Below are 22,361 nucleotides of genomic sequence, written 5' to 3'. Positions count from 1 at the left end.
ATAATTTAAATAATATATTTATTCAAAATGCTTTTATAATAGCATTTTCGACCCGAGCAGATTTGCTCCCATTTGGGTTGGATAATGTTCTATTATTGGTTGACGTTACGTGTTTCACCAACAGGAAAGCATATAACGTCATTAATCCAATTTAGGTTGGTGCAAAAACCCGCTCGGGTCGAATACGCTATAAGTGAGTTATAGAATCGTTGTTCAAATTTGCCGCTCAATGTGACGTAATTTGGATAAAGTCTCTGATTGGCGCTTTCGGAAATATGCGCAAGTCCCTGAGCCTCTATTCTGTAACTGTCTTTATACGCCTACCGATAGTTGTCGGTGTTGTTGCGCAGATATTTTATATAGTGAAAAAGCTGCGCAACGACACCGACAAATGTCGGTAAGCGTGTAAAACAGTTATAGAATAGGGGCCCTGGTATGAAGGCTGTGAGGCTGTTATGACGATGATACTGACGCCGTATGGTTTTGTTTGTTATTCTTCTATTTGAGGCGTTTGAAGCCAGTGTGGACACTCTGGACCAGTCCGCAAAAGGATTGAAAGGAGAGAAAGGCGGAGGCGAGATGTATGAAAACACGCGCGTATCGCCGCGAGTATTTACGGCGATACAGAATGTTGATATCAAAGAATTATCGTTGTGCTCGCACAAAGAGATTAGGCCTATTCTACCGTGTTTGGTTAGGATGAGCCTCATTTCACCGTTGGATATAACGAAGGATTGCGTGGAAGGTAGAAAGCAAGTCCTGACGATATTATCTGGTATTGAGTCTGTCAATTCTATTATCGCCCTGTTATCGATCGATTTCCACGCCCTCGAGACCGATGTCCGACAGGAGCAGCAGTTGAGGTTAAGATACTTACGCATTGTTATGTTTTTTTTCTTTTTATAATATATATAATATATCGACGACGAACTTAACATGGGAATGATTATCCAGTCTTTTATTGCATTAATTTTTACACTTCATTTAAAAGTCATTATTATATTAAACAATAAAGGAGAGTAAATTTTTTTCACACGACCGTTCGTTTTATTTCTACATTTTTAAATATATTTTTCTTCATGGAAAATGTAAATTTATTTATTATAATAATGACGCTACACTCAAGGAAAAATTGAGGAAATAAAGTTAATAAAATCCTTATTCATATCATTACGGAATTAATGTCAGTTATGCTGCAATTCAACAATAATTTATAAACTGATTCAAAGAGTGATATTAATCCAATTCTCTCTTAGTTTTTGAATTATGATTTGACAAATCCTGTAAATCAGTATGTTATTGCATTGTGTACTATTAAATGTCCTACAATTAGTGTTAGATTATTATATATATGTATGCACATTCGAGGTTGAATTGTAAAAATTGTTGCAAGATATTAAAAATGCACCTTTTTCTTAGTGCACGCGCGCCCGGCAATTCATATGATGTATCCACGAATCTGATCTGTATTGCTAAGTTAATAATTAGGTATGAGGTCGACAATTTTCTCATAGGGAAAAAAACTGGTTTAACTACTCTGATTTACTTTGATTTATATATTTATATTTAATATTTTCTAAAGAAAAAAAGCTCTAAAGAGAATAAATATTTTCAAACAATAAAGAAAGTTACTATTGAGTTCAATTTTGAGGTGAAAAAAATTAGGGTGACTATTCCTGGATTATCATTGAAGAATATCTCTTCTTTATTGAATTCTTTATATTACAATCATTTTCAGATTCACATTGTTATATAACTTTTATATTTTGAGGTATAATGATATGTTAACATTCATCTATTTCTTTTACAGACAGAAGCTCGGTAGTGTTCAACGAGATAGTGTGCTGGCCCAGTCCCTGCAGAGTGGCTTAGCGCTGGAGTTTGAACGTAGTGAGTCCATTCGTAGAATCAGATTAGTGCTCAGCGAGATCTTATTCATAGCGTCTCAGATACAGGAATTGCAGAAGAATCAAGAGTTCCAGGTCAAACAATCAGATCTGTTTGACAATGCGGTTTACATGGAAGAGATAAGCTATGTCATCTGTATTGCTCTTGCCGAACTGCCAACATTGTTATCCATCCTGGACATAGCGGAGACCCTCCTGCATGTCAAGCATGGCCCCGATATTATTTGTTGGATTGTCGCCAACAGTCCAGACAGTTTTTCGGAGGTGTGTACGCATCTGATTGCTAACGGGGAACGACAGGAAGAATCTGCGTTGGGCAGGATTAGGACACAGGCAATCACGATGCTCTGTCAGATGAATCCAAGTCAAGCACTGGCAATTAGAGCTAAATGCGTGGAGTTGTGCCGAATGCCCGCTCTGGCTATCACTCTGAGTTTGGAGCATGAAAACGCAAATAGCTTGCAGCCCGAGAGCGATGTGGTTGCCTTTGTGTCTGGTTTATTACTTGGTAGCGACCAACAGGTACGCTCGTGGATCGCTATGTTTATTAGAAATGGACAGAAACGCAAATGGGAATCACAGACGGCTCTGCAATCGTTACGGGAGGAGCTGCTCAAACGACTGCAAACGATCGCGTCACAGAGCACGGATAGTCAATTAGCGGAGTCGCAAGTCGTACAAGCGAGCGCGTTGCTCAGGCTCTATTGTGCTCTGCGAGGTATCGGTGGTATCAAGTTTCAAGATGATGAAGTTGCAATGATCGTTCAGCTTCTGACGTCGCATCCACCGCCATCACCCGCTGGTGTTAGATTCGTGTCGCTCGGCTTGTGCATGTTGATAGCATGCCCTTCCCTGATTGGGCATCACAATCTAGAGAAACGCAGCATCGAGTGGGTGCAATGGCTGGTACGAGAAGAAGCCTATTTCGAAAGCGCAAGTGGCGTTACTGCCAGTTTTGGCGAAATGTTGTTGCTGATGGCGATACACTTTCACAGCAATCAGTTATCAGCGATCTGCGAGCTGGTCTGTGCTACACTCGGGATGAAGATACCGATCAGACCTAACAATCTCACGCGGATCAAGCAAATCTTCATGCAGGAGATTTTCACAGAACAGGTGGTCACTGCGCATGCCGTTAAGGTACCAGTTACGGCGAATTTGAACGCCAATATCCCTGGCTTCTTACCAGTGCATTGCATCCATCAGCTGCTGAAATCACGGGCGTTCGCGAAACACCGAGTACCCATCAAGAACTGGATATACCGGCAGATCTGTGCCAGTGTGCCACCGTTGCATCCAGTTCTACCGGCTCTGGTTGAGGTCTATGTGAATTCTATCCTGATGACGAACAACAAGACGTCCGAGCATACAAACAAGCCTATTACCGAGAACGAGATCTGTCGGGTGTTTCAGAACAGTGTGTTTGGGGCAAATTTCGACTTCAAAAAAAATCCCGTCAACACCATGCAGATAGACGCTGACAATATGGACATCGACACATCAAAACCTTCGCTCACCTCCCAGTTACTACTGCTCTATTATCTCCTGCTCTACGAGGACGTGAGATTGTCCAATATGCACACTTTTATGTCACAAAGCAGAAAAGTCAAGTCGTATTCTACAGAATTTCTGTCTGAATTACCAATCAAATATTTATTGCAATTAGTCCAGCGGGATCAGATGAACTATGCCAGTTTGTTCTCACCACTTCTTCGGTTACTGGCCACACATTTTCCTCATCTGTCTCTGGTGGATGACTGGCTCGACGATGAGATGATTAACATAGATTCCGCCATCGCGAGCTACGAAAGCATGAAAATTAACGATATTGCAATCGTTGAGGCATTCAGCCACGCCAAAACTTGTCCATCAAGGACCGGTAGATTATTGAGACAACTGATGACGCTGAAACCGACTGAAATCTGGCCTCACGCAGAGTTGATAATACACTATTTCAAGGACATTCTTGACAAGCAAGTTCCTAGATATATACAAGGTATTGTCTTAATAATTAATTATTAATAAAAATTGACAAATTATACATTAATATTAATTATAATCCATATAAGAGGGATTTACATATTATTAATGAAGAACTCACAGGACGGTTTTTTAATTTCAGAACTTTATAAACAAGTGTGGCTCAGACTCAATACTGTATTACCGCGTTGTCTATGGGTTCTTTCCATAAATGCGTTGCTAATAGAAAATTCAATAGTGAAAAATGTTTTTTTGACACAAGACAATATCGTATTAGATCCGTTGCAAGTATTGAGATGTGATACGAGAGTTTTTAGATGCGCCCCGATTTTATCCGTAATCTTGAGGTAAACTGAAAAAATTATTTTAAATAAAGTAAGATCAACTTTTTAAAATTTTTTTTCATAAAAATAATATCAAATTTAACTGTTTCTAGGATTTTACAAGCTACATTAGCCGCGTCGCGATCTCAATTAGCCAGACATATGCTGGATAAACCCCTGACCGAAAAAATCGGACAATTGACGAGTGAAACGGAAAGGGAGGATTTGAGGATAGCCTTGGTGGCAGGTCAAGAAAGCGCAGCAGTACAGATTTTATTAGAAGCTTGTCTGGAGACAGAAGAAGACAAGAAAACCCCTGGACAAATGTGGTCCCTCCGGGAAATACGGAGTGTCGTATGCTCATACTTACATCAAGTATTCATAGCTGATCCATCTTTGGCCAAATTAGTTCACTTTCAGGTATTCATAATAATAAACTACAAAAAATATTTTACAAGAAAGCACAGGGAGGTGTCCTTTAATTTTGATAAGGTTTTAATATGTTGGTTATATATCCAGATAAAAAATAAGGGATACATATTTTTTTTATAGATGTTTATACTTATGCACTGTTGGGGGTAATATACCCCTTTGAAGAAAATTGATGTTCTTTCAAAGCAAATATCGAAACTATAAAAAATAAACAAATATTTTGAAATAAACGCTAAATGATTTAAGGATACTTTATGATAAAAAAAGTATGTGTTCCTTATTTTGGTTAGACAACATATCAAAAGTTTATCAAAATCGAAAACGTTACTTCCTTATGTTTCTTTGCTAGTAACATAAATTATATATAATAAATATTATATTTTATTTAATCTCTTTATTTTTAATTAATCATTAATTGGAGATCAAATGCCTTTAATGATCTAGCTGGGTCTTAAGTGTTTATATATTTCTGTGAATTTATATACTGCGTATGTAGTTCTTCAAATTGCGCGCCGAAATGATTTTTCGGTTTTGAAATGTAAACTTCACTGAACTATCACAGTAATATGAGTTAAATTAACTAGAATTTAACAATTTGATGCTTATAAGCATCTTAGAACGATCTTATTAACACTGAGTAACATATTAAAATCTATAAATAAATAGAAAAATCATTTCGGTGCGCAGTTTGAAGGATTACATGCCTAGTATATAAATTCACATAAAAGTATACAAGCGCTTAAGATCCAACTAGACTGTTAAAGGCATTAATTTCCTATTGATTGTGTACTCACATGTATAGTCTTATAAGATTGTTAGTTTAATCGTCAATTATCCAAATATCATTAATTCTAATTAATTTTATGTACGATTCTCATGGTGGATATTTTTTTCTACAGGGTTATCCTCGAGAATTGCTTCCAATCACGGTTTCCGGAATTCCGTCTATGCATATATGCCTTGACTGGATCCCAGAATTATTGTCGCAATCCGAATCAGAGAAACAAGTATTCGCTGTTGACTTGGCTTCACATCTGGCGATTCAGTATGCTCTGCCAAAAGCTTTAAGCGTTTCTCGATTAGCGATTAATACACTAATAACGCTTTTGGGCGTATTATCTGCCGAGGATCGAGTTATTCTCTTCGTGCCAGTGTTATCGTCATTGACGCGGATATGCTTAGCTTTTCCTCCATTGGCAGAGGACATCACGGGGTTGTTACTGCAGCTTGGCAGGGTTAGCACGGCTCAAGCAGCACTGGGTGATAAAGCAGCGGATCTGTTATGTCAAGAAGTGAACGCGACATTTTGCACGTTACTGCAGAAAGCTATATTGCAATCGCGAGTTTACTAAATTACGACTTGTATTATTTGTGTACATACATAAATCTGTATTATATTTATCCATCATTGTAAAGCGATTTTTAATTTTCGAAGCTACTTTTTTTAATCGTATATGAATTTAAAATATCTTTGATACATTTTGTAACATTAATAGGACTGTATTATTCGATCGTTTGTCAGATGTGTACAAGATTATCAATTAATATTGTTTCTCTATATCTAATACATCTTTTCTTATAATTATCATATATTATATATATGAGGGTATTGCGTGCATATTTATTTTAAATTTAAATGTAATTACAAAAAAATTGTACATACTACGTCCCTACATCCCTCTTATCTTTATAGAGACAAAAGCAATTTCTATAGTAAGAAAATAAATTAATATTTTCTATACTGTATGTGTTGTGGGATATATATATACATACACACACACACACACATATATATGTATATATGTGTGTATGTGTAACAATAAAGAGAGACATTTTCATATCCTTTAGCACATATTTACAAGATTTATTACATGTTTAAAACACAGAGGATATATTTTCTACCTTTTTTTTGTGTCTACAAGTTTGTCATGTTTTGAGCACTGTTACCTTTTTTGTAAGTCATAACGCAAAAAAATTATGTAGACATTATTGTACATCTAGCGTTCTTTTCGTGAAATAAGTGGTGTTTTTACGTGAAGTATTTATATGCATGTCTAACGCGACATAATCTACATAATATGGATGTATAGTCAGTCTGACACTTATTTAGATCATGCATTTATTAATACATAAAGGCGAGAGCATTATTCCAAGGAATTTAACATCAAGAGTTGCTTTAGCACTTTAGTTTGGCTTGTCTCTCTGATCTCACCAGCTAAAAACATTTCATCCACAACAGTGTATACCTAAAATACAATTGTCATAACATACCATCAAATATATAGTTGAGTAATGATAAGGTAATAAAGTAAAACTATATCAATTAATGGATTCTTTACACCGGATGCTTGTTATACAGCATAACATAATGCAGTAATCAATCTGTTCTGTAGGAGTTGTAAGGTTATTGACTACTATTATGTTATCTTGCTGTGCTACAAGCATTTCTATGTCCAGTGTACAAGAGTTGTAAGATAATGTAATTAATAATTCTCACAAATTTCATTCAACTTATAAGATTAAAAATGTATCACTGGAGAAAGAGAAAAGTACCTTGTAAAAATTAAAGACTAAATCCAACTCGCATACATTGTGAAAGTATTCGTTCAACACCTCCACGAAATTATGTATCGCTTCCAAGTAACAGAGATTGTTGTCGTTAACATCGACGCAGATGCAGAAATACAAGCCTGCGTATCGCCTGTATACTATCTTGAAATTGCGAAACTGGAATATATTTAATGTTTAATGACATTGCATGTGTAAATGTAAGAACGTTGCATCATGTCAAGCCAACCTCGACAAAATTTGTATGCTTAGCATCTCTGACAGTGACCACAGCATGAACTTCCTCTATTAACTTCTGCTTTTCATCATCGTCAAAATTCATGTACCACTTCGCTAATCTAGTCTTACCGGCCCTATTTTGTATAAGGATAAATCGTATCTATAAAGAATAAGCATTCGCAGCTTAATATACTTACTTTTGTTATTTAGATATTTTTTAATCATTTACATTAAATGTGAAAGTAAAATAATTATTAATGTATTTTTTATTTTTCAATAGGTAAATTTTATAAATAAAGATGATACTATAATCTATTTTGATTTTTTAATGATTAAATATCACATATTACAGCTGTTTGTCAAAAAAGTAGTTCAACCACCTGACAAAATAAAATGTCAATTACAGAATGTCAAGAAAAATTATACTTTTGGAGTATGTATTCTTTTTATATATTTTTGTTGGCTCCAATGAAAGCTATCGATCTCATTTGAAATTAAATATTTTTATACATACCATTTTAAAAATCGTTTCAATACTTGAAATATCTTATGAAATTTTAGTAAACATAAAATCCTATCAATTCCCCGCCTACCGATCACGAAGTAACGAGTTGGACTGAGTTGGATCATATACTTACAAGGCTGTGTTCCAAAGTTCACTGCCAGCGCTGAAAATCTACAGTTTACGTTACGTATACTATACATTTTCAGCACTGGCAGTGGTTTTGGAACACAGCTTAAGATTGACGGAGCATTCGTATGAGAGAGGCTGATATTTCATGTGTCAGCTTTTCAAGCCTGTTGATTGGCTGCAGAACAGAGAGATCCGAGAATCTCTCTGTTTTGTAGTCAATCAATAAAGGCTTAAAAAGCTTTGTCGACCGATACATGAAATATCGGGCAGAAATTAAAGATTTGATAGAAAGAGAGAGAGAAATAGACACGACTCGCGACAGATAGAAACCTAAGAGAGGACAGGGCCTTTTTCCTATAACCGCAAAACAGCTTTGCAACTGATGTAAAATTTTCTAATATGGTCTTGTCCTTAGTTCCTCATTGGATTTAAATGTATAAACCAATCACATTCAAGAATTTTACAACAGTTGCAAAGCTTTTACTGCTGAACGCAACCGTAGTTCTTGTTCGTGAAAAGGCCAGCCGTTAAGAAGCATAAGCAGGGCTAGGGCTACGGTCCACTTGATGCAACAAATGTTTTGAAGCATTTTTTGATTGGTCAATTAATGAAATTCTTTCTTCTGATTGGTCAGTCAAATCTTCCGAAGCGTTTGTAGCGCCAAGTGGACCGCATCCTTTGTACGTATTTGAAATACTTTTATTTAAAACACACTATTTGCAATACAAGCGTATTTTGTATTTTTTATTTTAGCGGATTACATAAAAGTATTACGTATTTTGTACTTAAAATCGAAAGATTGAAAGCTTTTTGTGTTTTGTAATTCAAATAATAATAGGTTGATTATCAATGTCAGTATTTGAAATACAAAATACAAAATACTTTCATAATTTTTGTTATTAATACTGAAATATAAAATACAAAATACTTTTATATGCTTCTATGAAATACGAAATATAAAATATTTTCATGTACTCTGAACAAATGCAAAATATAAAATATAATTGTCTTATCAATACTGTTTTTCAAATAAAAGTATTTCAAATACATGTCCAGCCCTGAGCGCAAGGCGTGGAAATATTCGATCCAAAAAATAAAAAATATATATACATTATATTTAAGCGCAGAAGATGGTCGGTTCTTATTTAAAGACCGTCTTAAAGGTATATTCATACAAACTTGCATAGCCGTATAAACGTATGCATAAAGAAAATTATCCAATCGCATTTTTCCTACAAAGACGCACGTAAAATGTGATTGGATAATTTTCTTTATGCATATGTTTATGTGACTATGCAAGTTATGTGGATATCCCCTAAAGAGAAACAGGAGGAAATGTATCAATAGTGGGGGTAGCTAAATCCGCGGACGGATATACGTCATGGCAGCCATCTTAAGCGTCCACTTTTTCTGCCGTTTATACGAGTTTTAACAGGAAAAGGATCTTGAGCAACAGAACAGTTTATTATTAATAAATATTGTAAAGAGAGCACCATGGTGTGTTGCTGGGCGTGTGGTGTACCAACTTCAGCTTGAAATTATGGGATAACCTTTCATCGGTTAGTATTATCAGTAATAAGAATTTTATATTTTGGAGGTTATACTTTATCGTATGTATACTAATGTATACTCAAAGAGTAAAGAGAAACAGGAGGGAATGCATTAATAGTGGGAGTAGCTAAATCCGCGGACAAATGTACGTCATGGCAGCCATCTTAAGCGTCCACTTTTTATGCTAGTATATACTATATATTGGTATATATGGTCACTTCCGTCCGCTTGCTTAGAACCAAACATTCCCTCCTGTTTCTCTTTACTCTTTGATACAGCTATGCAAGTTTGTGTAGATATATCCTAAGTAATATCTTAAGACGTTAATGCGCCTGAACCTTTGATTGGTTCGTGACACCTCAAGACAGAACTTAAGACGATCTTGAATCGACTGTGTACCAACCTTAAGCTCCACATCTGAATATTCATTAACTGTGTCCATATAATTTGATTTTAACACGAGGTCGAACTCCTTGAATTGGTGATCCCATAATTAATTCATCTTTGGAAGAACTATCGCTGTTGCTTTTGTTCAAAATTTAGTGACAATTTAATGCATTTGTCAATTTAATGGTGTCTGTTTACATTTACTGCCAGTCAGTCTACTGCAATGTCGTTCCGAAATTGTCCGAAAAATACGACGGATATTACAGTAGTGCTGGCAGTACTACAGTAATTTTGGAACGGCGCTCGATGCGGCCGAAAGTTGCTGAATGTGAGAAGAACGGACGTATCTTGCTGTCGCGCTCAGTCCAAGTCGTGCTGAGCCGAGTTTAGCCGAAAGCGGAGTGCTTAGAGTGCTCGGACTCCAATGTACATCACTGCTCTCCAGCTCTTCTCAGCATTGTCCAACACAGTCGTTGACGACGTTGACGACGTTGAAGTGCGTAAGAGCGTATACCTTGTGTGATGTGACATGCTAAAGTAGCCTGGACGAGCTTGTCCTCGTGGAAACGATGCGTAACGGATTGGCGGGCTAGCTGCTAGAGTCGACTGCAGTCCTTCTCTGTCCCCTCCGTCTTGGGTGAGGGAACAGGCGGACAACAGACGGAAAGTGAAACGGATGGCGAGTGGGGCTTAGCGCGCAGTATGGGAATAATCGGTCGTACGGTGGCACGTAGTGGTGCTCCGATCTGTGATGGAGTCTATGAGGAAGTAACGACGGCCCTCAGGTCGTTTGGGGTACAACACGATGGTATAGTCTTTGCAGGTGATTTCACATCGTGAAAAAAAAAGAAGAGAAAAAGAGAGAGAAGAGTGACCAGAGCAAGTATTCGTCATGTTCCACTATCTGCATCTCAGGAGTCGTTTTCTACAGACCCTCATCCTCGCACTGATCGGCCTGACCTTCTACGCATATTACCGTACCACCATGTATGATGTTCGCCAGTACAGCTTACCACGAAACACCAGTAAGCATTATTATATTTATAAAATTCTTACATGGCTCTTTTTTACCTTGAAGAGATTATTAAAGGTGCTGTTTCGGTTTTAAAGAAATAATAAATTTGGTGATCTCTCTTTCAAAGAAACAAAGCTAAATTAAGAAGCAACAAATACTATTCGTGCTCGTGTTTCTTTGTTGATTAATTTACTTACAAATTCAAGTTATAATAGTTATCTTATATTGCCTCTTGTCTTTTATAAAATAAAGACGCTCTGTTTACAAATTTTGTTTAAATCAATGATCAATATTTTTTTAACATTTTATAAAGCAAAAACAATGATCGATGTTTTTCAACATTTTGGCACATTTTTTTTATCAGTTAATCGTTATCCAGAATTAATGAATTTCAGATTATTCTGCATACCAAGATGGCCTTCATGTTCACACGAATCTCAGCCAATCTAAAAACTCTAGCTCAGACAGCATGTCTGTAAGCCCATACGTAGCGCACAACTCTAGCAACAGCTCCTTGATTTTCACTACGTTGTCAACGTCCTCCAGCGTACAATCTTTGTCCTCGTTGTCTTCCGTGAGCACGTTGATCAACTCGAAGCAGAAGGTGAACGAGAAGCTTGAGATGGCAAGAGTTACCAATGTGACTAACAATAAGTCGGCGCCAATCGTAGTTCGCAACGATTCGGCACGCGCCATATACGAGGCTGGACACATCGTATCGATCCCTGAGCGTTGCCCGAATCTCGGCAAGGACATGGATTTAGTGATGATTGTGATGTCCGCGCCGACCCATCTAGAGGCGCGGACTGCGATTCGGCAGACCTGGGGACACTTTGGCCAGCGCAGTGATATGAGTGTGCTCTTCATGCTCGGTACCACTCTTGATCCAAGAGTAGAGACGATCCTGCGTAAGGAACAAAACATGTACAACGACGTGATACGTGGTCGTTTCCTTGACTCCTATTCGAATCTCACTCTCAAAACCATTTCAACATTGGAGTGGGTAGACACCTATTGTTCTAAGGTGAAATATCTGCTAAAAACCGATGATGACATGTTCATCAATGTACCGCGACTGTTAGCGTTCGTGTATAAACACGTAAAAGACCGTAACGTGATATTCGGTCGACTGGCTAGAAAGTGGAAGCCAATCCGGAACCGCAAGAGCAAGTATTATGTGTCACAGGCACAATTCCAGCAGTCTGTGTTTCCAGACTTTACCACTGGTCCGGCATACCTGTTGTCGAGCGATACGGTGCGCCGTTTGTACGATGCCGCCCTAGACCAGACATATCTAAAGCTCGAGGATGTATTCACAACGGGCATCGTCGCGCACAGGCTCGGCATCAAGCGCTCGCACGCCAACGAATTTCTGAATAAACGGATACAATACACGGCCTGCAACATCCAACGCGGCATTAGTATACACATGGTCAAGTACAGTGAGCAGTTCGACCTCTGGAAAAAGCTGCTTGACGGTAAGAGTAAGTGTAAGTGATAACCAGCAAGGTTGAAAGTGACGAAGGTCCTACGCTTGACCCTGGTGAACCAAGTGCGATCGTTACCGCCTTAATGCAATTCGAGTGCCGGTTACACGCCGACCGGCTGACGCGATACCAACCGTTTCACTGATGACCTCACACACGTACACATATAGCCGCGTGCGCACACATATACATATATGCATTCGGTTCAAGTGCGAGTAAGAGGCAGGCACATATGGAGATTGAGAAATAGTGTACCGCAAAACGGCGTAGAGAATTTTGCCGCTTAAATTTTTACACGATCACGTCGTCAAATTAGGCTTTTCTTTACAGAGGTCGAATGAAAGTGATAATTTTTATCCCTGGAGGAGAATCTCCGGACCTGGAAGACAGAATTTACAATTTTATACATCTATATCTTTTACTATTTTATTATACATCTCTCTGAATTCCAAAGAAATATTTTTATTATCGTAGAATTAATTTTGTAAGATATTTCGTGTAATGTATAGAAATTTTATTTTCTCGAGAAGGGAGAGAGGGTCTTCTACGCATGAGATAGGCATAAATGGTTCTATAGCTTTGTCGACCTCTAGCTAGCCTCTTTTTTTACGTCTCGATACTAAATTGTTTTCCTATAAATATGATCGTCCGCGTTTTCGTTGCACATTTAGTAGCAAATGAGCGTAATTTTTCTATATTACACCGGCGGCGGCATCCCCCATTTGATACACCAAACAAAATCGAACAATCGCATCTGACATTAAAGTGCACAGAAGGAACAAGGGACAATATTTTTACGATGTTAGGAAGACTGCCAATCACAATGAGTTCCCAAAGAGTTCCTTTGTGTAATCAACAGTCTCATCGTACGGTTACACGCATATTCATTGACGACATCCGATTCGCGGTATAATCAGGTCAAAGTAGATATCTAACAGGATGTATCGGATACGACGTACTTTCTCTTAATTAAAAAGAGAATCCGGTGTCAGATTTTTCTTTCTAACATCTCGTTGGGATGTCATTTAACATTCGAATATATTCTGATGAATTAGTAGTTAGAAGTTTTAATGTCATTCAAACAATTTGGTAATACTCGTTAATCGTATTACTGTCGTGTTCAACCGTCAATTCTAATTTTTAACTTGCTTGAAAAAGTACAGATCAATCTCACTTGTGAACCACAAGCATATGGAAAAATACGTACATTTACGTAATTATAATCCCCGTGATTTGTATTGCGAGAGAAGTAGCGAGATACCTCGTCATCAATTATTACGCGTCGCGCGTTATTGCGCCAATCAAGAGCGCGGCTGCCGCCTGAAATAAATGTGTCACAATGAATGGAGAGTGCCCCGAAGCGACTTCCCTCCTCCATTTCGTTCCTCTTGATCCTCGCCTCCTCTTTTTACCTCCCCTCCCTCCCCCCCCCCTTTCCGAATATTATCTAGTCATCGTCTGGATAATACGCCGCGTGATAACACGAGCGGGTGCTGGTGCGCCCGACATCGGTCGTGCCTTCCCTCGAGCGCATTCACGAAGCACTTTCTCGTTATCGCCTCTTTTTTTTTTCGTATCCTGCGGAAGTATCGTACTATACTTCCGCTCTCGGTGCCATATGTCCGAGGCGATGATTATAAGAGATTTTTGAGCCCCGTGGCGCGATGAAATATAAAAGAGAAAAAAAATGCTGCTGGAGAGGGCCGACTATGTCGACCGAGATTCCTGGTTGGACGGGATGATTATTTAGTTTTTATAATTATATTATTATAATTATTTAATTACTTTTTATGATTAATATTTATGGATATATTTTTTTTAATACTTTTGTTAATAATCTTATAAAGTTGGAGAATTGTTGCGTCATTTGCAATCTCGCTATCCCGTCCATATCGAAACCACTCAAATCAACATTAATTAATCGTAGTTTTATATTTTATTACGTATTGTGTTCCTAGTGCGCCGTGTTAAAAAATTATTATATTTTATTATTATATTATTATCGTCTATTTTATACTTCTCCTTCGCTTTTCTAACGTCTTTCGTATTCTTCGAAAAATCGAAAATTCATGAAATACTAATTTTTCGAAAGGATACAATATCACAATCTTGTGAAAAAGTCGAATTTGCATTTAAGAGAGATTTGTAGAGATAAATCAATATTTTTTAAAATCGAATCGAATAAAATTTTGATTTGTTAATATAATCATACATATAAGTTGAATTTGAGCATATAGATATAATGGAAACAATTTTTGATTTAAGAAAAATAATATTGATTATATGATATAAATTTATTTTAAGGTAAATATACGCGTATAGACATATATTTAATATAAAACTAATAAGAAAAAGATTATTTTTTGTTATTGTCATAGTAACTGAAGCAGTAATTCATATACTTTTTACGTATAAATTAAATTTTCCTAATTGAATCACGAAAAGTATTTTGAAATTAACAAACAATAAGTCTCTTATATGAAATGTATTATACATGAAACAGGTACACGAAGTTTGTTAAATAAGCTACTGTTGGATTTTGTCCATTTTCAAATTTTATCTTTAATATATTCGCTGCTTATTATAGAATTAGCTCATTTCCTTAAATATATCTTATGATATACTATTGGCCTAAATATACACCAAATAACATTTTAATTTCACTCCTTTAGTTTTTTATTATATTTTATTTTTTGTTGCGTTTTTTATATATTTGAAATGTTTTATATAAAAATATTTTTATAATTAATTTTTTCGAAGTTTTACATAAGAAATATTAACAAATGTTGTCTAAAACGTTATTGAGGTGAAAAATATTGGCGCTTTTTTTATATTTCAATATTTTTTGATAGAGAGAGAGAGAGTAAAATATATCTACTTATTGTTAATGTGGCAGTGATTGAAACAATTAAGCAAAAAATTATAAATCAATTATTAAAATACTCTAATGTACCAATTTGTATATCATACATTACATATAGAGTAATTGAAATAAAATAATATATAGAATTTATTTTGCTATCAATATTCACATTTCATTATATATTTTTTCATATCTATATATTTAAACTTACAATTTGACAATACTCAACTTACAATTGGCCACGGTACATGTCAAAATTTGTGTGTAGATCTAATAATAAAATATTACTTGTACATGACCGCACTGTTTTGCTTATCAGTGAGAATATGATGATATAAGATAGTATATTATGTATGTGTATATATATATATATATGTATGTGTATATATATGTGTATATATATGTGTATGTATTGGAAGGTTACCGATATCGACATATATTTTGTTAGATAATATTTTACAAACAAAAATTAAAAATAAAATTTAAACATAAACCTAAACTAGAAATATCTGTTATGAGATACATAGCAGCATTTTATGATACTGTTTGCAATTTTACAATAATTAACATTTTTATAAAATAAGTAAAAATGAGCGTCTAACAAAATAGCTTTCAAATTGACATAGTAGGCAGTAATGCTATATAATCCTATTTTTTTTCTTTCAGAGTAGTCATCTGAAAATACTTACAAATAAATGTATGTAAGATTTTTCAGAATTTTTTCACTTTGTTATGAAACATTTTTTGTTGATTTATACGCATATTTTATGCTGTTCTGCAAGACACAAACATGTATTGCAACAGATTCTTTTTGTGAAGGTTTTCCTATAAATATATACGTTTATCTTTAGTTCCGATAGGGCTATTTGACACTGTAATGCAAGACTATAAAGATTAAGTTAGCTTATGATCTTACGGACAGGTGTGCCGGTGTAAGCTGCATCCCTATTTTATATTTAAAATATGAAAAAATGAAAAAGAAATAATATAAATAAAACTGATTAGGAAACTACAAAAACATGTAAAATGGTATAATATTGTTAATAATATAGCCACTTTTTTTATTATTTAAATTATACAATTTAAATTATACGAATCGTAAGAATTCTATTTTTGCATTTGCAGAATTTGTTTTTAACTGATTTTGTACAGAAACAAACCATGGATTAAAAATTTTTATTTCTTCAATTATCTAAACAGATTATGTTTTTATCAGTATTACTAAAGTGTAATAATTTTCAAAAAAGGAATGTCTCTTTAGGAGACCTATGTCAATATCGGCGACTTTCCTCCCTCCCTCCCTCCCTCCCTCTCTCTCTCTCTCTCTCTCTCTCTCTCTCTCTCTCCTAGGCGCATGTGTGTGTGTGTGTGTGTGTGTGAAATTCAATATATGTGGTTCGTAATCAAAATTTTTTAATTCAAAATTTTTGAATAAAATTTTGGAATTTGAATTATAGGAATTAAAATCCGAATCGAATCAAATCTTACCTAATTCGATTCAATTCAATTTGTATTCGAATAATTTACACATCTCTACTCGTCTTCTCGATCGCGCCATAATTTTTCTGTCGCGCATTTTCTTGCGCATAATTCTGAAAAAGTCAATTGCAATTTTGTTGAGCAAGCGAAGGAGGAGCCTATATTACAATATACTGTATCATCGGTTTCTCCTGGTGAGAAAAACCACGCGCGAATCATCACGAGTTAACGAGCTTTGAAGATCAGGTCAAGGCTCTGTCGCTCGTTGGTGCATGGCATAATACTCGCATTGTGTCCTTGGCACGATTCGCTAACACATCGAGTGCAGGGCAAAAGGACGCTTTTACTATACAACAAAATCATAATCTTAAATTTATATTCGAGGTTAAAGAGACGTTGCACTATCCTTTGATTGCGAGACATGTTCTTCTACGCGAAGGAAAAACTCGGAGAGAGACTTCGATCCCGACGAGAAGAGAGGATGATACCTGATATTATCGATGCGTGCCTTCCGATTCATTCGCCGAGAGAAGACAAACGATGTTTTTACATTGAATAGGCCTTGCGAGTGGCACAAAAACTAGCGGAACGAAGACTATTAGGCGATCATATGAGTCACAAATCGTCGTGTTACGCTGAAAAGATGACTTCACTAACACGGGATGCTCATCATGCATGTACATTTCGAGAAAGCGCGAAAAGACACGTCTCCTTGGAATCGGAATGAATGCCTTGTATGATTTACAGACAAGTTCTCGCTGAAATTATATGGAGAGAAGTGAACGAGCTAACGTTTTGCATTACTGCGGAGCAAATCGCAGCTTAATATTCTCCAAACCCAAAATTCAAGTTAAGGGGATGCTGAAACTACGTGTATTACCGATAAAACTAGCGTTTTTGTTCCTGTCCAATTTCTTCGTAGTAATTTCACGGAATAAAAATTCCTTTTCCGTGATCAAAATATACATGCTAATGTACACCAACGTCAGATACATTAGCATATATATTTTAATTGTGGAAAAGAAATTTTTATTCTATGAAACGAAGAAATTGGATAGGAACAAAAACGTCAAAAACGCTAGTTTTATCAGTAATAGGCGGCTCCTGCATCCTCTTAAGATCCCTTTAGTTACAGTTCCGGCACCGTAATATACGTACTTATATATTCCAAATTTGCAGTATTGTAAACATATAAACCACACGTGTGCAAGCAAGCGCGCGTAACGCTTTCTCTCTCTTGCGCTTTTCTTTTCTTCGGCTTCTCTCTTTCTCTCCCTCTCCCTCTCTCCCCCTTCTCCCTCCTTTGCCTTTGATTGGCCAGCTAGTAAAATGCTCTGGATGAAATAAACAGATTTTCTTTTTGTATCTACCTATGTCATATAAATGTTAGTAGATCCATGAGTAATTTGTTATTAAAGGAGTCTGGGATCTATTAAACATTTTTCTTTTGATTTTTTGAATATATCAAAAAATAAAAAAAATTCAAAACATTCTAATGCTGTATTGTAGATATTTTAATAGTGTCTCTAACCGTATTGATTAAGTTAAAAAGTTAATAATTTTTAAAATATAATTTACATTTTAGTAGAACAATAAAATGTATCAAGTATCTTCTATTCTGAGAGATTTAATCCAGGAATACAGAATTTTTGATTTAATTATAAAACTTAACTTGTAAAACAATTGAATACTTACAAGAAAAAAAATTGAATACCTCGAAAAGTAAAACAGTCGTACCCTATTGTTATCGATGCTCAATTACCATGACATTAACACTTAGTTAAAAATAAATGAACACTAACAAGATGAAAACAATTCTTTCCATTGAAGTAATGGTTTTCCCCAAGTTTTGCTATATGTTCATTATCCAGCATATCACAAAACGACCAATTGAAACGTTGATCATCTGACTCGAGTTTCTCTCTCTCTGCTCCTCTCCCCTCTCCCCCCCCCCCCCCCCCCCCCCCCTCTCTCTCTCTCTCTCTCTCTCTCTCTATTTGTCTGTCTGTTTTTCTCAGACTTACTTCTTTACAGTTAAAATCTTTTTATTTTCTACGTAGCTATTTCTAATATAACGAGAAGCAAACGTCGCAACAGTTTGATATAATCGTCGCATTTAATCCCATTTACGTAAGTGCAACGATTGTTGCAACGCCTTTTACGATTTTTATTTATTGCGAAGATTTATTTATAGGGAAAAAAGATATTGTATTTACATTGTATGAAAAATGATAAAAACGAATGGCCATCTCTCGAATTTGCCACACTTTTGTTGCATTAAGAAATTCGCGTTATATATGCAATTCGCGTAGGACATTCGGTATTTGTTAAGATATAACAGTAAATGAAATTAACATTCGCATTGCGAAACGAAAGCAAGACGAATTAAATGCGCCGGCCGTATAAGCATTAATTGCAACTTCTGACCTTATGCACAGAAAAAAGCAATAATAATAGCAGTCTAATTAAAAATAATTCTGTTAATAATTATAACAAACAAATAATATTTTACTGAAACAAGATCATGACGTATTTGTTTTGTTAATAAGTAAACTGAATGTATTGGCTTAATAAAATTATTTTTAATTAGACTATTATTATAGCTAATGCTGTTATTAGCTAATTATTAGATAATACAACATTAATTTTTCTCCATGTAATATGCCAAACAAAATCTCGTATAAGCACTCCAATTATTTTTAATCCTAGAAAGATAAGCATACTTAAAGACCTAATAAAGATAAATTTATGTTTATTTGATGTGTACAAAGTATTTAAATTGCATTCTTCAAATTATTTATGTAAATATATTTTGTTTTATTTATTTTGTTATAAAGACTATGTGTACAAATAAAATGAAAATCAATATTCTGGAAATATATTTCTAAGAAAACTAATTTTTTATACACGTATGTCAATATTCTCGAAATCAATATTGAGAATTTTCAGCGCCTAATTGATGTTAGCTTATGGTTCTAGGGTTAAATATTACGAAATTTAATGAAAGAGTTCTAAAAGCATTTTCAATAATAACCTTAAAAATACTCCATGGGGAATTTTATAATATTACGTAGAATTTAATAATTCGTATCAGAGGAAAGAATATTTTATTATGATTTTCACCGACGTTGAAAATCTTCGTTCCTTTTTTGCAAGACCGACGGTTTTGTCCTCTGAAGTGACACGACTACTTCTTCATTTGTACTGTCATTGTAAGATTACATGCGTGATGTTTTAAGTTGCGAAGCAAGAAGAGAAAGGAGACGCAAGATGTATCCGCATTTTTACACATAATCTCGCGAGTCTGAGAATATGCGTTTCAAGATGTAATTTTACACATAATTTTGTTGTCACCTTTTAATGATCAGCGAATGTTGTAGATATATGTAGCGAGTATGATATAAGAAAAATCGCCCACAGAGAGCTCAAGAAACAAATGCGGTCTTTTTGAGCATTTTCTGATTGTTAACGCTCGTGTCATTCTGTCGCGAGGCGTTTCAGAACACAATGGTATTTTTTATTTCGATATTTATATTGTACCACTCGAATGTGACAAATGCTCAATATATTGTCGTTCGGAGATATAAATATAAATTCTTAACTCACATATCTCGTTATTTAAATTGCCCTATCCCGTCTGTAGGAGTAAAAGATCAAGTTGGTCCAGTCATAATTCGAAGGTATAATACGAGTATGTATGTTTTTTATCACGATTTCATCTATCAGAATTGTCAGAAATCTTTATTTTAACTCTTTGATTTTTAATTTAATTTTTTGAAGATGGGTGTTTTCTAACAAAGTAACTTATGGAAAATTGTAATTTCTATTTTCGATTGTAGAATTCGATTATGGCTTTAGAATTCTAAAATTCAAAATGATGTATCCAATACAGCGGATCGAATTTCACGATAATCATCAGATTTTTTTTATTTGATTGGCTATATTGAATTCACTATTTTGAATTTTAGAATTCTATTAGTAACCTCAAACGAAATAGTTGTTAAATATGTTTCGTTCCGATTTTTGTTACAAACAGTTACTGACTGCGTAACACCGCAGATAAGCTTCAAATAAAATGAACTGAAAGCTTAGTGTTATTTGTAATCACTAAGTATAAGCGTATTCAGGCCTATGACGGTCAAAGCTAGATCTTTTTTGCCTAAATAATTCCCAGTGAATTATCTACATCCTATATATGTACATGCATATATATCATATTTTTGTAGTTATTCAAATTGTGCGCTGAAATTTTTCCGGACTTTATCTAACGCAATTAAACTATTGTAATAATATCACGAGTTAAATTAGATTGAAATACGCTTATACTTAGTGTATAATTCTTGTCGGTCTTCCAATAAAAAAATCTTATTATTGGTTATTTGTAATGTCAAGAATGTTTTAAAACCGAATTTTATGGTAATTATTGATCTATATCATTTTGAATTTTGTATTTTTTATCTCGGATACGAATGAAACATTACCAATTCACTTCGCAAAGTTGAAAAATCGAGCAAAAAGTTTAAAATAAAAGGAAATGGTTAATACAATGTCTTTAAATCCAAGCATTAACGATTATATCTGCAGCGAATTTAGAATCAAATATTTCTTCAAAGAAAACAGTCACAGAAATTGTGAGATTCACGCAATCCTTTTATCCTCACACTCGATTTTGAATATCCTCTCAGCGAGAAAATGACATCCACTGTCGAGCTTTCATGGGTCACCTTCCCTTTTAGGAAAACGGTGCGGACTTATTTTTAAAATCGCCTGGACACAAAATGACCTTCGTTTCACACAGCGAAGATTAATACTCAACGTCGTGACTGAACCGCAATGATTCAAATAATAATTCTTAAGATATAAGGAATTCTTTGAGGCATTAATATTGCATTAGCTCAGTGGTGTAATTCAGTTGCAATTTATTCATTTAATTCGCAATCATCGTGTTAGCTCGTAAGAAGCTACAAACATTCCGTCACATCGTCATCGTCGTCGTAAATATATATGTGTCGCCGGTACAAAGGACTGAACGTTGATTTGCGAGCCGCGCGATGTGACATCATTATCGTCAGATATCGTAACAAGCTGGCAATTCACATAATTTTATTATTCTATAAGTGTTCACATACACACAGATCAGTCGACGCGTGATGAAGCACAAATTGCGCTCAACAGTGTGTGTATATGTAATCGGAGTACAATATATTATTATCTAAAAAGCAAAAGAATTTGAAGGAGCAATTTATGGTGCGACTATTTTTCGTGGACAAACTGTATCGAGATTTATTCTTTTCTTCTTTTTTGATTTATATATTAGTCAACAAAGTTAAACTTTTGTTTGACAACATGAAATAGGATGTTTGCAATCAATTTGCACATAGTAAATACAGAAATAATAAGAAAAGATTTATAACACGTCATGTTTTTGTGTTATCAGTATATACTTTCGGTATTTAACTTGAGAAATTGAGATTATTTTTTGTATCCTAACATTTTGAAATGAAAGAAACAACTCA

General features: G+C 35.1%; 3 protein-coding genes across 3 annotated transcripts; 2 read left to right on the top strand and 1 right to left on the bottom strand.

The window, feature by feature from the left end:
- The first annotated feature begins 505 nt into the window (after positions 1-505).
- On the top strand, positions 506-6,070 carry IntS2 (integrator complex subunit 2). The gene is made up of 5 exons (XM_018517853.1): positions 506-863; positions 1,811-3,903; positions 4,030-4,234; positions 4,324-4,630; positions 5,542-6,070. Exons 1-5 carry the CDS (start codon positions 580-582, stop codon positions 5,992-5,994), a joined length of 3,342 nt encoding a protein of 1,113 aa, XP_018373355.1. The 5' UTR covers positions 506-579; the 3' UTR covers positions 5,995-6,070.
- A 338-nt stretch (positions 6,071-6,408) lies between these two features.
- AP-2sigma (adaptor protein complex 2, sigma subunit) lies at positions 6,409-8,049 on the bottom strand. Its single transcript, XM_018517877.1, has 4 exons — positions 7,944-8,049; positions 7,440-7,589; positions 7,196-7,369; positions 6,409-6,888 (listed from the first exon to the last, which is right to left on the bottom strand). Exons 1-4 carry the CDS (start codon positions 7,944-7,946, stop codon positions 6,787-6,789), a joined length of 429 nt encoding a protein of 142 aa, XP_018373379.1. The 5' UTR covers positions 7,947-8,049; the 3' UTR covers positions 6,409-6,786.
- A 2,257-nt stretch (positions 8,050-10,306) lies between these two features.
- LOC108767803 (beta-1,3-galactosyltransferase 5) lies at positions 10,307-12,885 on the top strand. The gene is made up of 2 exons (XM_018517866.1): positions 10,307-11,026; positions 11,412-12,885. Exons 1-2 carry the CDS (start codon positions 10,894-10,896, stop codon positions 12,512-12,514), a joined length of 1,236 nt encoding a protein of 411 aa, XP_018373368.1. The 5' UTR covers positions 10,307-10,893; the 3' UTR covers positions 12,515-12,885.
- Positions 12,886-22,361: the final 9,476 nt, after the last annotated feature.

This window comes from Trachymyrmex cornetzi, unplaced genomic scaffold (assembly GCF_001594075.2).
Source record: "Trachymyrmex cornetzi isolate Tcor2-1 unplaced genomic scaffold, Tcor1.1 scaffold121, whole genome shotgun sequence".
Classification (NCBI taxonomy): domain Eukaryota; kingdom Metazoa; phylum Arthropoda; class Insecta; order Hymenoptera; family Formicidae; genus Trachymyrmex; species Trachymyrmex cornetzi.
The sequence above is the reverse complement of the archived record's forward strand: the minus strand, read 5'-3'. Positions and strand labels throughout refer to the sequence as shown.